The 15,481-nt window shown below is 41.7% G+C and overlaps 2 protein-coding genes across 5 annotated transcripts in view; both read left to right on the top strand.

Annotated features, from left to right (window-relative positions):
- The window catches only part of Tsga13 (testis specific 13), a 19,443-nt gene extending 15,591 nt beyond the window's left edge, over positions 1-3,852 (top strand). For all 3 annotated transcript variants that reach the window (XM_021165309.2, XM_021165310.2, XM_021165311.2), the window contains 2 exons: positions 693-820; positions 3,589-3,852. In XM_021165309.2, the coding sequence (XP_021020968.1) occupies positions 693-820; positions 3,589-3,758 (298 nt within the window). In that variant the 3' untranslated portion in view covers positions 3,759-3,852. The remainder of the gene's footprint in view (positions 1-692; positions 821-3,588) is intronic.
- Positions 3,853-4,042: 190 nt separating this feature from the next.
- The window catches only part of Copg2 (coatomer protein complex subunit gamma 2), a 131,677-nt gene continuing 120,238 nt past the window's right edge, over positions 4,043-15,481 (top strand). Inside the window, exons 1-4 of one of the 2 annotated variants that reach the window (XM_021165176.2) lie at positions 4,043-4,171; positions 5,239-5,291; positions 5,949-6,029; positions 10,167-10,238. In XM_021165176.2, coding sequence (XP_021020835.1) covers positions 4,135-4,171; positions 5,239-5,291; positions 5,949-6,029; positions 10,167-10,238 — 243 coding nt within the window. In that variant the 5' untranslated portion in view covers positions 4,043-4,134. Of the gene's footprint in view, positions 4,172-4,579; positions 4,773-5,238; positions 5,292-5,948; positions 6,030-10,166; positions 10,239-15,481 lie in introns of those variants that run through there. The other variant, XM_029478893.1, reaches the window with a different exon arrangement.

Below are 15,481 nucleotides of genomic sequence, written 5' to 3'. Positions count from 1 at the left end.
GGGGGACTTTTGGGATAGCATTGAAAATGTAAATGAGGAAAATACCTAATAAAAAATATTAAAAAAAATTCAATCATAGCAAACGATTTTTCATGTGGGTATTATGTTAATAGCTAAAAGAAAAAAAACAGTCTCTATGTTAAAAGAACAATCAATGTGGCCATTTATAACACCTAAAAAAAATTAAAAAAAAAAGTCAGGTGGTGTGGTGTAAGCCCTTTCTGCCAGCACTGGTAAAGAGAATGATTCTTGGAGATTCCGGGCCAGACAGTCTCAAAAACCCCAGAGTCAGTGAGAAGCCCTATTTCAAAAAAATAAGCTGGAGAGTATATGAGGAAGATGCCCAAAACATGCATGTGGCTTCTACACTTGCATACACATATGTGCATGTGTGACAGATGCATGCACTCATGGCATCAAATACTTATTTTAGCAAATATAAAAAGGTTTTATTTGAAACTATTCATAGGAGATTTTTATTTGATACTGATTTTGGAATTGGCTACAAGGTTTGCAGTGTGTTAAGCTCTCAAACCCTACCCTCCATCTTTTTTTTAACCAACAACCCCAGCTTTCTAGTTATTGTCCTTTCTTCTTCCTTGGGATTTCTGAGGATATAGATGACCTTTAGGTGACCAGTGCTATTCACCTACAGTCCTAGACCAACCAACTATATACTTTTTTTGGTTAAGGTTTTCTACCGACAGTGATTTCAACATCGAAGGGAAGTATTCTGAAATCTATGCTTTAAGGAAACAGAAAAAAAAGTATCCTAACCTCATCTTTGCTCCAGCCTGCCAAAGAGAGACAAAGAAACATGGTAAGGTCTCCTGTTTCTGCACTGTGATTTACTGGACCTAGAAGTAGGCGGGAGGGAGAATCTACGAGGCTTAGAAGTTGACTGAGCCGGCATCTTTTGTGGTAGGTTCAGACACTAATTTTCCTAGAAGGAAGTTAAGATGGTGCTAGACAATTTTTATACTCAAATTTCAAGAAGGTTCAAGAAGTATAGGGTTTCCTGCCCTGTATCATCTAACACTTCGATAGTTTTTGCTATAATGATGGATTCTCAAGGCTAAAAGCAAACGAACGAACAAACACCCCTCAGACTAAATTTGCTATAATCTACCGTAATTAATCTACCGTAGTTGCTGACAACAGGATTTTGATATTTAGGTACATATAGGTTGAAATGTTTATCTGTGCATAACCTTCATATTTTATGGGAAATTGCTTTAAAGGGCCAAAGCTTAAGTGTGTACATTGTAAGCTAAATGCAATGGCTCATGCCTTTAATCCCAGCCCTTGAGAGGCAGAGACAGGCATATTTCAGGAGTTTGAGACCAGCCTGGTTTACATAGTGAGTTCCAGGACCTGTCTTGAAACATCACCACCATAAAAAGTATGTGAGTCTCAGAGGCCCACAAGTCTCTCTGGGATGACGTGAGACGGGGTTAAGGGAGAGCTGGGACCAGGACATGTAGAAGGTCTAGTGAGGATCCTCATATACTGTGTCTCATTTGGTAACACCCATAGGGGCCTCTGCATTAGACTCTTACTAAACACCAAAGGAACCAACAGGCTAGACCAAGAAAGGCCTCGTATATTATATAAACATGGGCTTAGATTTTCTACATTATGTAGTTGGCCTCACTGAAGGGTTCCAGGGTGTCAAATGTACAACTGTAGTTTAGACACGCACTGATGGGCCTTTACACTGCACTGCCATAGCTTTAGCATAAGGCAGTCATTTCCTAGCGGTATAGGTTATATATACCCTTCCACTGGCTCCTTTCCTCTTCTCTGTTCCTCCTATTGCTACCCCTTCCATCCTATCCCTACCTATGCTTCTCCTTGATTCCCCATATACAACTAAGACCAATCTAAAGAGAGGAAAAAAACCAATCAAACCAAAAAACCCCTAGATCAATGTGGGAAACAGCTGAGGCAGCAGAGCGATCAATCTCGATTAAAAGAGCTCAGCTCCAGTTTATTCACTCTTCCACATGTTCCTCTCACATTACCTGTTTTGAGCAATCGCCAGGCTTCATGTCCCAGTCCTTACCTACCTCTTAATGGCTATAGTCAAGGGAGAAGAGGGCCTCTTCTCCAAAGCTTGTTTCATTTTCAGCCAAAGATTGTAGAAGAGGAAACATCTATTTCTTTCATGAGAAATTTTACATGATGAATATTGGTCAGACTTTATATAAGTCTGAGGTGGCTAGAATCATTAGTATAGTATTTACATCTTAAAATTAGTTTTACTCATTTTATGTATGAGTGGTTTGCTTGTGTATATATCTGCTTAACACTTATGTGCTCGGTGCCCACAGAGATCAGAGGAGAGGGCATCCGATCACCTGGAACTAGAGTTACTGATGGTTGTGAGCCACCACGTGAGTGCTGGGAATTGAACTCATGTCCTCTGCAAGAGCAATAAGTTCTCTTAGTTAGTGAGGCATCTCTCCAGTCCCTAGCATATTATTTTTAATCGGGATGGAGTAACATCTTAAGTGGCACCATTACTAAGGTTTGGGCACATTATTCAGCGGAATCTATATATGATGGGAAATTTTTCTTTTTCTTTTTGGTTTTTCAAGACAAGGTTTCTCTGTATAGCCGTGGCTGTTCTGAAATTTGCTGTGTAGACCAGGCTGGCCTTGAACTCAGAGGTCTGCCCTCTGGGATTAAAGATGTGTGCTATCATGCCCAGTTTGAGATTTTTCTTAAGGGTATGTAACATAATCTAGGTAGGACCTTTTCTAAGCCCTGTCAGGATGAGATAGCCTTCAGCTCTAGTGTCATTTATGGCGACTACATATGCCCTCTCCAAATATGAGTGCTTTACTTTTGTACCTAAAACGGACAGAGAGTTATGGTGCATTTCCTCAACAATAACAAAGCTGCCAGGGTGTTTTACTAGTGGTGCCATTTCTAAGCTAACATCTTCTCTGTCCCCCAAATGATGCCCCATCATTGTGTGTGTGTGTGTGTGTGTGTGTGTGTGTGTGTGTGTGAGAGAGAGAGAGAGAGAGAGAGAGAGAGAGAGAGAGAGAGAGAGAGAGAGAGATCTGAGTAGAAGTTGTCAAGTTTGGTTAGAAGGTTGCCCAAGAGGCAAACCACGCCCTCAACGGAGGAAGGACTGTCCTTAAGATCTTAAAGTAGACAACGCCCTAAGAACAGGTGAAGCTGGAAAGACCATCTAGAAATGTGATGCCTTCGATGCCCAAGGCATTAAGAGCGTGTTTTTCATACTCTGAGATGACGAGAGAGAGAGAGAGAGAGAGAGAGAGAGAGAGAGAGAGAGAGAGAGAGAGAGAACATTTGGAAAAGCACTGAGACACATAATGAGTATCCCTTAAATTACTTGAGTGTTATGCAGATTGAAAATGGTGAAAGCTACGAAAACTACACTGGCTTGGGTGAAGAAGGAATCATAAGAAGTTGGGAATGGCAGTCCCCAAATCTACCCTCTTGGAAAGAGTTAAATTAAGACCAGCTTTTCGGTCTCTTCAAATGGATCACATCATGTCTTCCTTTTAGTGCTCTCAGAGTCGCACATTCAACGTGTCCTATGCTTTGTTGTAGTTTCCATTAAGTCAGAGAGTGAAACACCAACTTCGCAAGTGCTTTGGGAACCCCTGACATTTTCAAAGCTCCTAGAAGAGAAGCCTACAAGAAGTGTGCCAGGGGAGAGCTTCTTTCGCCATGGAAGGGCCCAGCAGTGGGTTGTCAAAGATGCGGCTGTCATTTGGTGAAGACAAATCCTTAAAGCCCCACTCCTCACTCTCCAAGAACTGAGGGGGCCCGGAGAAGTCACTAACCAAATAAAGTTCCCTGTTTGTTGTCTCAGACCTGGCTTGCAGAGTTTGTGAAGCGGGGCGTGGCGAGCCTCCAGGCAGATTCTGGCCACGCCCCCGTGCGGCAGTGGGCGGGGCAGGGGGCGTGCCTGCGTCCCTAGGGGGCAAGGGCGGCTGCGGAGGCCCGAGGGGGGCGGGCCTTGGCCCCGAGTGACGGCCCGCCGGCCCAACCGGTGCGAGAACCCAGGGCCTGCCTTCCTGCAGCGTCTTCCGCTTGCCGGCTGCGGCGCCTGGGACGGTTGCGGTGGGTCTGGGCGCTGGGAAGCCGTCCAAGATGATTAAAAAATTCGACAAGAAGGACGAGGAGTCTGGTACGCGCGGCGCTCCGGACGCCCACTCTCAGGCGCAAGGGTTTCCCCCCTTCCCTCGCCCGCAGCCACCTGCTCTGGGGACGGCCGCGGCGGCGGGGTCTGCCCGAAGCCCCTCCCCCGGCGCCGGAGCCTCCCCTCGGGCCGCGCGCTCTCGGCCGGGAGTCGCCTCGAGCGCTCGGCGGCTCCGCCCCGGCGCGTCCCCGCCCCCCGCGCCCGCCCCCCGATCGAGCCCCTCGGAGCCGGCCCTCCGTGGGGCCCTGTCGGGGGGCGAGGAGGTGCGCGCGCATGTCTCGGTATCCCGGAGTTGCTGGTGGGGTTAGGCCCCAGGGCGAGCACCCCCTGTTTTGGGAGCTGGGGTCGACCGGGCCAGGGTTGCGTGTTTATGGACTCTGAAGGGCCTTGATTCTCCTGTTCCCAGGGGTTAAGACTGCCCGGTGGGACACAGCTCATTGAATGCACAGGCATCCAGAAGTGACTTGCGTGTTGATACCTGTCTGTGGTGCAGTGCAAGTGGGGAAGATGCCAAGCCTCTTCAAAAAAAAAAAAAAAAATCTTCAGCTCTTCAGTGGTAGCTGCTCTCACAAGTGTGGTGGAAGGTTGGGTTAGTGGACCTTCATGGCCTCATCCTGCATGGCCTTTACATCTGTGACTCTCCGCGAAACTGTTCCTTTCTGCTTCAGTAAATGTGTGAAACACATAAAATAGGGCTTGCTTTTAGGGAAATCCATAGTGTCTCCTGTCATCTCATTACTCTTGGTGGTGGTGGAAACCCACACATTTGTTAACATCCATGGGATGGGGGAGGGGGAAGCAGGGAATGAAGGCACTCATTTTGGACAGGGTTCCTATATCAAGAGAAGTCCAAGATATCTCAGTATGGCAATGACAGAATTTGAACCAGAATCAAAATTACTTCATCCAACTTATTTGCATATTAGTAATGGTTGTCCTTGTGACTTCCAAGGGATCATTCTGTTTAGGTGAGATTCCCAAGCATGCAATATCCTTCTTTAGAAAAGTCTTTGTAGTCCAGCTACTGAAGACCTTCTCTTTTTCTTATACTATAGGTAGTGGTTCCAATCCTTTCCAGCATTTGGAGAAGAGTGCTGTCTTGCAGGAGGTATGGCTTGGATGTGTACAGTGCCTTATCAATTCTGTTTGAGAATAATGGGCAAAGAACCTAGGAAGTACAAAAGTCAGGACAGCCAAAAAAACAGTGAAGGACCGTAGACCCACCTGACAGTCTGAATATCGGCCTTCCCCCACATTTGATCAAAACTAGAAATCCCTTTTTTATTTCTATATTAAGAGTGACAACGGAGTGTAGCAGTGCAGAGATTGTGAAGTAGAGGACAAGGGAGAGGCTGCAACTATAGAAACACACAGACATATAGACTCTGCCATGTGCTGGGACTATAGAAACGCACAGACATACAGACTATGCCCTGTGCTGGGGGATTTTAATGACTTGTCACGAGTGGTAAGTGCAAGGTTATTAGAAGAGCTTACAGATATTAAGCTCATGGCATTCATATGTAGACAGAGACTCTGGTCAAGTCTTTAAAGTTGAAGTTGTCAACCTAAAGGAATAAAATAGAGCCAGGAAAGCCAATAATGTCTGGTAATTTATTGTATGCCATACTATCTTGAGAGCATAGACAACTGGCATTACTTGGATATTGTACTAACATATTGTTAATGCTACTAAAGATGATTTGATATCCTCTGTGATAGAACATACACAATATACAGCATACTATTTTGCATATTTCTGTAGGCACGCATATTCAACGAAACGCCCATCAATCCAAGAAGATGCTTGCATATCTTGACAAAGATTCTTTACTTACTTAACCAGGTAAACTATTCTGATTTCCTTCAATTTGTGTATTAAGATAGAAATATGTAACCTACAGTGAAGAACTTACTGAAAAGCAGAATTGTTTAAAAAAGAAAATCATGTATGTGTGATTAGAACAATAATGTGTGAAAGTTCTTTAATACAAGGACTAAGCCTATATTCCTTGCTAAATCCATGAGGTATTAGACCAACTAAACATGTACATTTCAATAGCTATGTTGATTTGAATTCAACAAATACTACTTAGAACATACTTGTTACATGTATTCATTTTTAGTATTTTTTAAAGATTTATTTATTTATTTTATGTGTATGCATGTTTTACCTGCATGTATGTATGTGCACACCATGTGTGTGCTCTGTGTTCACAGAGGTCAGAAGAGGGCATCAGGTCCCCTGAGACTAGAGTTACTTGGAGCTACTATGTGGGTTCTAGGAATCAAACCTGGATCCTCTATAGAGTAACAAGTGTTTGTAACTGCTGTGCCAACAGCAGGTTACATGTATTTTGAGATCCTTTGAAAATATAATGTAAAGTTAGAATAGATTTCAAGATTTTTTTTTTTTTGCTTATTTATTTGGCATGATAGTGAAATGTTGAAATTTTTGTCTTAATGTTCAGGTTTTATATTAGTATCAGTTATTACACTAATACTGTCAATATGATTCTGGACAAGTAATTTAACCATTATGTGCCTCATGATGTAAATGAGGGTTATAATACCAATGTTTTAAGCTTTATAGTTAAGTGAAGTACTAGCTATAAACAGTTATCATAGTGCTAGGCACATTTGTATTCAGAAACACTTTCCATTGTAACTCAGTGAGTTTTACTGCATACCTGTTGTGTCTTATGAACTGTTCTAGGTACTGGAGTTATAACAGACAAAACCAAAAACATTTTTTAAAAAAATTCTGTATTCTATTATTGCTATTAATTTTCCTATTTGCTTTTGCCTCAAACTGTAAATACAATCTCAAAAACATTTAGAACCTTAGAAAATAGAATTTTATTTCATAGACAATATATGTATCTCTATAGGTATTTATATACATACCTTTATATATATTGTGTATCTGGATTATTTATATGTAATGCTAAATGTGTTATACTTACTAACTTAAATTCTAAGAAAGCATTTAGCTTTTTTACCTTTGCTTATTAACTTTGTGTGTGCTTACATCAGTGCATGTGGCAGTCAGTTCTCTTTCTGCCATGTAGAACCTGGGAATTGGACTCAAGTCTTCAGGTTTGATGATAAGTGTCTTTATCCCCTGAGCGATTCCCATCAGTACCTCATCAGGAGTTTTTTTCTTTATCATTTTATTTTATAATTAAAGTTTTGTTGTTTTACAAATAAAGTTTAATTATATTTTTAAGACCCCTAATTTAGAGTTTTAATAAAATTTTGTTGTTTGCAAATTGAAACTTGAGAAACAAAAGACATGTCTTCTTGAGCAGCGTAGCTGTGGTGGCATGTTAGTTCAGGACGTCTGAGCCAAAACTGGTTTGACTTAACTCTGCAGAGCAGATTCTGTATTGTGTCAGAAGTGGCTAATTCCACTGTGCCAGCAGAATCTGCAGTAGTGAAAGTTGATTTGAAGCAGTCCGAGTCAGGGTTGGCCAATTCCTCTTTCTTGGAGCAACTAATGTTGAAACAATTACCTTGAGAAGGAGATTGCCAAGGACAGCATACACTTGGTCAAGCAGAAAGGTTTGGGAGCGTTCATTTGTCTCCTTCCCTGGTCCTTGGTAGGTCATTGTGAGAAAAGAAAACAAACAACAACCCAAAACACTTCAAAATTTCTACAGAGCCACAGGTTCTAAATTGTAAGTCTAAATTTGTAACTTAAGATTGTTCTTATATAAAGAATTGCACAGGCTTCTGGGTATTTGTTAAGTTTCACATTAAAAAAGGTCTCTCTCTTATTGATAAGCAAGTTGGACACTGATTTAAATAGTTGTAAACTCTTCTTATACATTATCCTTCATCCTAAACCTAAGTCATTATTTTAAATTTAAGTTTATTATTATTATTATTTTACTTATTCACTTTACATCCTGCTCACTGTTTCCCCCGCCCAGGCACCACCTCTGACAATCCTTCCTCCTTTCCTCTCCCCTTCTCCTCTGTGGGGATGGGGCCCCCTTGGGTATTTCCCCTCACCCTGCCACTTCAAGTCTCTGCCAGGCTGGGCACTTTCTCTCCCACTGAGGCCAGACAAGGCAGCCCAGCTAGTAGAACATATCCCTCATACAGGCAACAGCTTTTGGGATAGCCCCAGCTCCAGTTGTTCAGGACCCACATGAAAGTCAAGCTGCACGTCTGTACATATGACCAGGGAGACTTAGATCCAGCCTGTGTATGTTCAATGGTTGGTGGTTCAGACTCTGAGAGCTCAGAGTGAGCCTAGGGTCCAGGTTAGTTGACTCTGTTGGTCTTTCTGTGGAGTTCCTATCCCCCTCTGGGCCCACAATCCTTCCTCCTATTCTTCTGTAAGAATTTCCAAGCTCTGAGGAGAGATCCTTGGGACCGAGGGTGTTGATGCCCCAGTGTACAGGAATGCCAGGGCGGGAAGATGGGGGTGGGTGTGTAGGGGAGCAGCATCCTCATAGAGGCAGGAGGAAGGGGGATGGGATAGGGGGTTTCCTCAGGGGAGACCTGGAAAGAGGAAAACATTTGAAATGTAAATAAAAGATCCGAAAAAAAGAAGAAGAAAAGAAAACAGGTTAAAATACATCTTCAAAGGGCTTGGAAATAAAATAAGTAAAGTTAAAAAAAAAAAAAGCATTCCCAAGCTCCATCCACTGTTTGGCTGTGAGTATCTGCATCTATCTGAGTCAGCTGCTGTGTGGAGCCTCTCAGAGCACTATGTGCTCCTGTCTGTAAGCAGAACAGAATGTCATTAATAGTGTCAGGGATTGGTGCTTGCCCATGGGATGGGTCTCAAGTTAGGCCCGTTATTCTTTGGCCATTCCCTCAGTCTCTGTTCCCTCCTCTGTGCCTGCATTACTTCTAGACAGGATAACTTTTGGGTTGAAAGTTTTGTGGGTGGGTTGGTGACTCTGTTGCTCCACTGGGCTCCTGTCTGTCTATAGGAGTGGTGTCTCTAGGTTCAATCTCTGATGTAGCGAGTCACAGATACGATCATCCCCATTGATTCTTAGGTGCCTCCTTGTCCCAGGCCATGTTAAAACTTTTTTTTTAAATCAAAATTCTTATACTCATGGCAAATAGATGTAAGACTACTTGTATTTTATGTAAAAGAAAGCCCAGTACTTTATATAGGATTACTTTAGTGGAAGAAGTAAGTGTTGAAATGGTAATATTTTAAGAAGTTTATGACTAGACATTTTTGAAAATTAGTGACTAAGTTCTCTAGGCGTGTACTGCCACATCAGCAGCTTTAGCGTGTTTGGAGCTTTTGCTGAGGGGAAATGTCCTGTCCCCCCACGAGTTCTCTGAAGGGACTGCATTCTGACAAGGCCTTTAAATACTCTGTTATTCACATTAAATGTTGTACGATCCACATCATACTTCTAAGAGTTTAAAGAGTGTAGGGCCAGTGTTTGGGGATCTGTAGCAGCCCTTGAAACAAAAACCAGGGGAATCTAGCTCCTTCAATTTTGTCTTGAACCCTGTTTTGCTATATAGTCTTGGATTCCTCATAAGCAGTCCTTTTCAGTTTTCTCTCTATGAAGAACCTGTCCTGTATGGGACACGGCCAGGCATTAGACTGGAAATGCACAAGGTGCAGGTTCTGCTTGTAGGTTGTATGACCTTATCATGCAATGCAGATTGGAAATTCTACTTACTATTTTTGCCTCCTGGTACATCCTTAAAGGAAATATAAGCACTTTCTGTTAAATATGTAGACACTACAATTCCAGAACTTCTATGAGTGGTGCGCTATTTTGAATTATTTTAAATAACAAGTCTCTAAATGGCCCGGAGGTCTTTTTTTTCGTCTGCAGGTTTCTAAATTGAAAACAGAAAAGTTGCCAGGAGGCAGAATGTTTATAAAGAGACTTCCTCCTGAATTCAAATGATTTTTGAATCAAATGAGAAATAAAGAGAAAATTCTTAATATCTATATTTCTTAGTTTAAAAAATTCTTTTAAATTTTACTTAGGGTGAACACTTCGGAACTATGGAAGCTACAGAAGCCTTCTTTGCAATGACTCGATTGTTTCAATCTAATGATGTAAGTCTTTTTTTACTCTTTTATGGTGAAACAATTTATTTTCCTCAGGGAAAGTAGGCTGTTCCAAATTCAAGAGGGTTGCTTAAAATGTTTTAAATTACTTTAAAATCATTTATCTTTATGAAAGTTATCAATGCATTTAAAACAATGTGTGAACATGGACGAAGTATATAGTATAAAGCTGTTTCTGAAGTCACTGGGGAAAACGGTCATACATACCTCCAGGCCCGCATCTGCCAGCTCCTAGTGAAGGTTTTAGTGGGCCTGGATTGCTGGCCTGTGGGCTGGCAGGTGAGAAGAGCTGGACTTGGAGTGGGGGCTCAGCAAGCCTGTCAGCGTCTGTGTAGCTGCCTCTCACTACCCTAGGTCACCTCACTGCTTCGGGTGTGATAGCTGCTGCTTTCCTTCTGTTTCCCCAATGGGGCATATTTCTTCTCAGCCCAGGGTTAAGACAGAAACATACGGGGAGTTGGATTCTCTAATACATAGCACAGGCTATATTTTGTGTCCAGTTCTCAGGACTCTGTGGGATTTGAGTCTGCCTGTATGTCTAGATAACGAAGGGTTTTAGAAGTAGTTCTTTAGGCGCCTATAAGACTGTTATATTAAGGGAGGCCTTAATATATGCTCAGGCAGAGGGAGAGCAATCCCCCCCAGAGATGACTTTTATTGACAAAAGATTCTTGGCAGAATGTGGGGTTTCAGGTACCTTCATCAGAATCTGCCCATCTGTCCCCTCCTCAGTCTTCAGATTCTCTTCCTTCCAGTCTAGTTCTCCAGGGGTATGACTTGAGTTTGCTTTTTAATTAAACTTTCTGCAGGATATGTTTTCCCAGTTTTGTGATCCCATGGCCATGGGAAAGCTTTCTGTTATAAAGCAGTTAGAGAGGATCTCTAGCTCCTTCCTAGACTTTCAGCTATCCATTCAAACCTGTTACATTCATCATTATTTTTTTAAGAATAAAAAGTTGCATGTATATGTGTGTGATGTTCATGTGCATGCATGTTGTGGTGCCTGTGTGGCAGTCAGAGGACAGCTTGTAGGACTCTGGTCTCTCTCCACCACGATGGTCCTGGTGTTTGAACTCAGGCCTTTAATATTGGTAGCAAGTGCCTGTCTACTGAACCATTTTGTTGGCCCTTAAACAAGTTATTTTTAGCATCTTAAGTTTTTGTTTTTGTTTTTGTTTTGTTTTGTTTTTGGTTTTGGTTTTGGTTTTTTTCGAGACAGGGTTTCTCTGTGTAGCCCTGGCTGTCCTGGAACTCACTCTGTAGACCAGGCTGGCCTCGAACTCATAAATCCACCTGCCCACCTGCCTCTGCCTCCCAAGTGCTGGGATTAAAGGCGTGCACCACCATGCCCGGCCTGCATCTTAAGTTTTAACAACCTAATACTTATTAGAATGTACTCTGGTAACAACTGCTTATTTACCCAAAGCTCTGTCCTCTGTAGGTCTTTGCAAATGATAATGTAAATATTTATGCTCTTTAATACTGTTGACTACTTAGATTCCCCTAGTCCAGAAGAAGTGGTTTCACATTCCTCACCTTCAGGGTGTGCTTCCTTTTAATGACTTTCTAGACTGACAGTTCAGGAATCAGAGAAGCAGAGCCATGTGAGTATTGTGCCATTAGGTATTTCTTTTAGGAATTAGACTAGAAAAGTAGGCATCTCAAGTTGTTTGAGTAGGGCCTACAGACTTGCTGTTATAAAAGTCAGGCAAAGGTTATATGTGGATCCAGTTTTGCAGTCAGGTACCTGGTGTTAGACCACAGATGGGGTTAGCAAAAGGATTAATGGGTTATGAGTGCTGACATGATACACAGGGTTGTTGGAGTTGCATGGGGGCTGTCACTGATAGAGGCTATGACATTACATTGAGTCTCTGTCATCATGAATTAAGGTAGGTAATATGGTATAAAGGGCATAACCTTTCAGACCAGGAAGTGCACTGAAAGAAGGTGGTGTTAATAGCTAAAAAGGCAGCGAGGAATAGCTGCTTCTTTGTCTGGGGGCCTTGAGAAAGAAAACAACCACCATTTAGAAAGTTGCAGGGCAATCCTTGGGGAAAATTTCAATTAGATGGAAGGATAGGAACATTTACAGAAGAGTGTGAAAATGCTAAGAGATTTTCCTGATGAACAGCCATAGAATGTGGCACTGCGTGTGTGTGTGTGTGTGTGTGTGTGTGTGTGTGTGTGTGTGTGTGTAAGGATGGAAAATAGAATTGTTGATAATCCTTTTTAATAATGTCTGTAGAATCGGTACTGATAGTTATCATTTTGATATGGCTAAATTATATATTCTTGTATTCTTTTTTGTTTGTTTGTTTTGGTTTGGTTTGGTTTGGTTTTTTTGGTTTTTCGAGACAGGTTTCTCTGTGTAGCCCTGGCTGTCCTGGAACTCACTTTGTAGACCAGGCTGGCCTCGAACTCAGAAATCTGCCTGCCTCTGCCTCCCGAGTGCTGGGACTAAAGGCGTGCGCCACCATGCCCGGCTATTCTTGTATTCTTTAGAGTTTTGTCCAGAGGCTTATACCTTAGCAATAAAGATATTCTTGGAACAAGCTTTTTGATTTGTGGACTGATTTTCCCCTATTAATTTTTGTCTTCCAAAGTAACTTGGGGAAAATGGAATGAGCTGAGGATATTGCTTAGTTGGTAGAGTGCTTGACTTGCATGCATAAGGCCCTGAGTTTTAATATCCAGACCTCCCTAAGCGAGGCAGGATGGTATGCATCTGTAATCACTTGGGAGGTAGAGGCAAGATGATCAGAAGTTTAAGGCTATTCTTGGCTACCTCATGAGTTCAAGTCTACCCCGTGTCACAAGTGAGACTCATTGAAAATGTGAAGCAAGAGAATAAGAAAATAAGAACAAGAGAAGAGAAGCTAAGAAAGACAAACAGATTTGTGTAACCACTATATATAAATGAAGAATGCAATGTTTACAGAAAGTTGCTGCAGAACTGGGGAAAACCAGACAAGTCATTGTAAATAACAAAATCATGCAGACTGTTGTTGAGCTATAGTTGAGCTCTATTGCAGCAGTGTTAGGAATGAGTTGTGACGTCAGTAGGAAAGGAGCTGGGAAAAGAAGAGTCCTATTGTATAAATTACTCTCATTGATGCTAAGAACCACATTTCTGTTTTGTTTCCAGTGTAAAGGGCTGGGTTTGCCCTGCTATCATAAATACTAGGGACCAGACAAAAGAGCAGCTTTCAGACAGTGTACCCAGCATGCAAGGGGTGGGATCTGAAGAAGGGAAGCAAGCAAGATGACCCCTGGAATTGTACCGTTAGCTGCCCAGAGGCAGTCTACAGGCATACGGAAGGTCGGGTGGAGCTGGGAAAGCCAAGAAAGTTTGAATGTTTAGGGAGGATCCCAGAGAAAAAGGAGAAAAGTGAGCATGAAACTCAGTGTACTTAGAGATAGTGCTAGAAACAGTCTGAAATGAGCTGAAGAAGAAAGAAAGGCAACAAAATGAAGAACACTATGACATAGGAGATAATATTTTCAGAGTTTCTGGCAGTTATCCTAAATTGCTTCATGAACTTATCAAAATCTAATATTCATCTTTATCTTTTTCCTGCTTATGGGAAATTTGATACTCTTAGACCCTTTTACCGTATATATGAATATGTAAACAGAGACATGTTTATATATATATGTGTGTGTGTATATATATATATATGTATGTATATGTATATATACTTATGTATTATATATATACACACATACACATATATATTTCTAAATGTGTTTTTATATGTAGAGAAATATATCTTTTTAGCTTTTTCTTTCATTCAAATTTGTCTTTGCTACTTTTTCCTTCTTACTTTTCAGTCCTTGATATATATGTTCCTCCCCTTTTCTCCCCTTTCTCCCTCCCTCGTGTTAAATCAGACTGAGAATCATTGTTTTCTTCTCTTTTCTTATTTGACTTAGTGGTGTCAAGCAGGCTCTCTCTATAGCATACACTCTGAATCTAATGTGTATGAGTTTCTGTACTTAAAATACACCGAGGATACTTGGAAAGAGGCTGGACAGACAGAAGGAGCCTGGGGTCTGTAAGTAAAGCAGAGATGCAGCTGAGGAGATTCGGGCTGGAACCTGTATCATTGTTACCATCTCACTTTGTATCCTGGTGTTCATCTGGAAAATTTTGATAACTTAAAATGGAAGCTGATCATCCAGTACCAAGTCATTTTAGGACAAACACTGGTATTCACTAGGTGGAGGGGAGTCTTAGTTAGGGTTTCTATTCCTGCAGAGAGATACCGTGCCCACGGCAACTCTTATAAAGGAGACCATTGAATTGAGGCTGACTTACAGGTTCAGAGGTTTTGTCCATTATCAGCATCCCAGGAAACATGGCAGTATGCAGGTTTGATGCTGGAGAAGGGACTGACAGTTCCATGTATTGATCCGTAGGCAGCAGGAAGGCCACACCTCAACATAGTGCTATACCATGTGAGCCTATGGGGACCAGTTACATTCAGACTACCACAATGGAAGAACATAGTTAGCATATTCTGCGTATACATTTGTTAAAAATCTTGAAAAAAGTTTCTGAGACAAGTCTTTATCCCTTTAAACAATTATATCTCTGTAGAAGAGTAATTGGATTTTTAAGGCTTTGCTTTTATGTTTTTTCAAGTATTTGTGTTTAAGAAACAGTATATTTTGAATATTTTTTAACCATATACTTTAATAGGTTTTAAGAGGTGGATATCTTAAAGAATATTTCCCTTATTTGTTTTTAATGTGGGTGTTAGTAGACAACTTGTGAGAGTTGGTTCTGTTTTAACCATTTGGATTCCAGGGATTAAACTCAGGCTATCAGAATTGGAGAAAAGCACTTTTACCTGTGAACCACTTTGCTGGCCAGGAATCTCTCTCTTAACTACTTGCTAGTCTTACTTAGTGGAATTGACAGTAACCTGTTACCATCTATAAACACACTTTCATACTTAGCGGAGTTGACAATAACCTGCTACCGTCTATGACACACTTTCATACTTGGCGGAGTTGACAATAACCTGTTGCCGTCTGTAAACACACTTTCATACTTGGCGGAGTTGACAGTAACCTGTTGCCGTCTGTAAACACACTTTCATACTTGGCGGAGTTGACAGTAACCTGTTACCGTCTGTCACACACTTTCATACTTAGCGGAGTTGACAGTAACCTGTTGCCGTCTGTCACACACTTTCATACTTAGCGGAGTTGACAGTAACCTG

Source organism: Mus caroli, chromosome 6, assembly GCF_900094665.2.
Source record: "Mus caroli chromosome 6, CAROLI_EIJ_v1.1, whole genome shotgun sequence".
Classification (NCBI taxonomy): Eukaryota; Metazoa; Chordata; class Mammalia; order Rodentia; family Muridae; genus Mus; species Mus caroli.
This window is presented reverse-complemented; position numbering and strand designations above follow the sequence as displayed.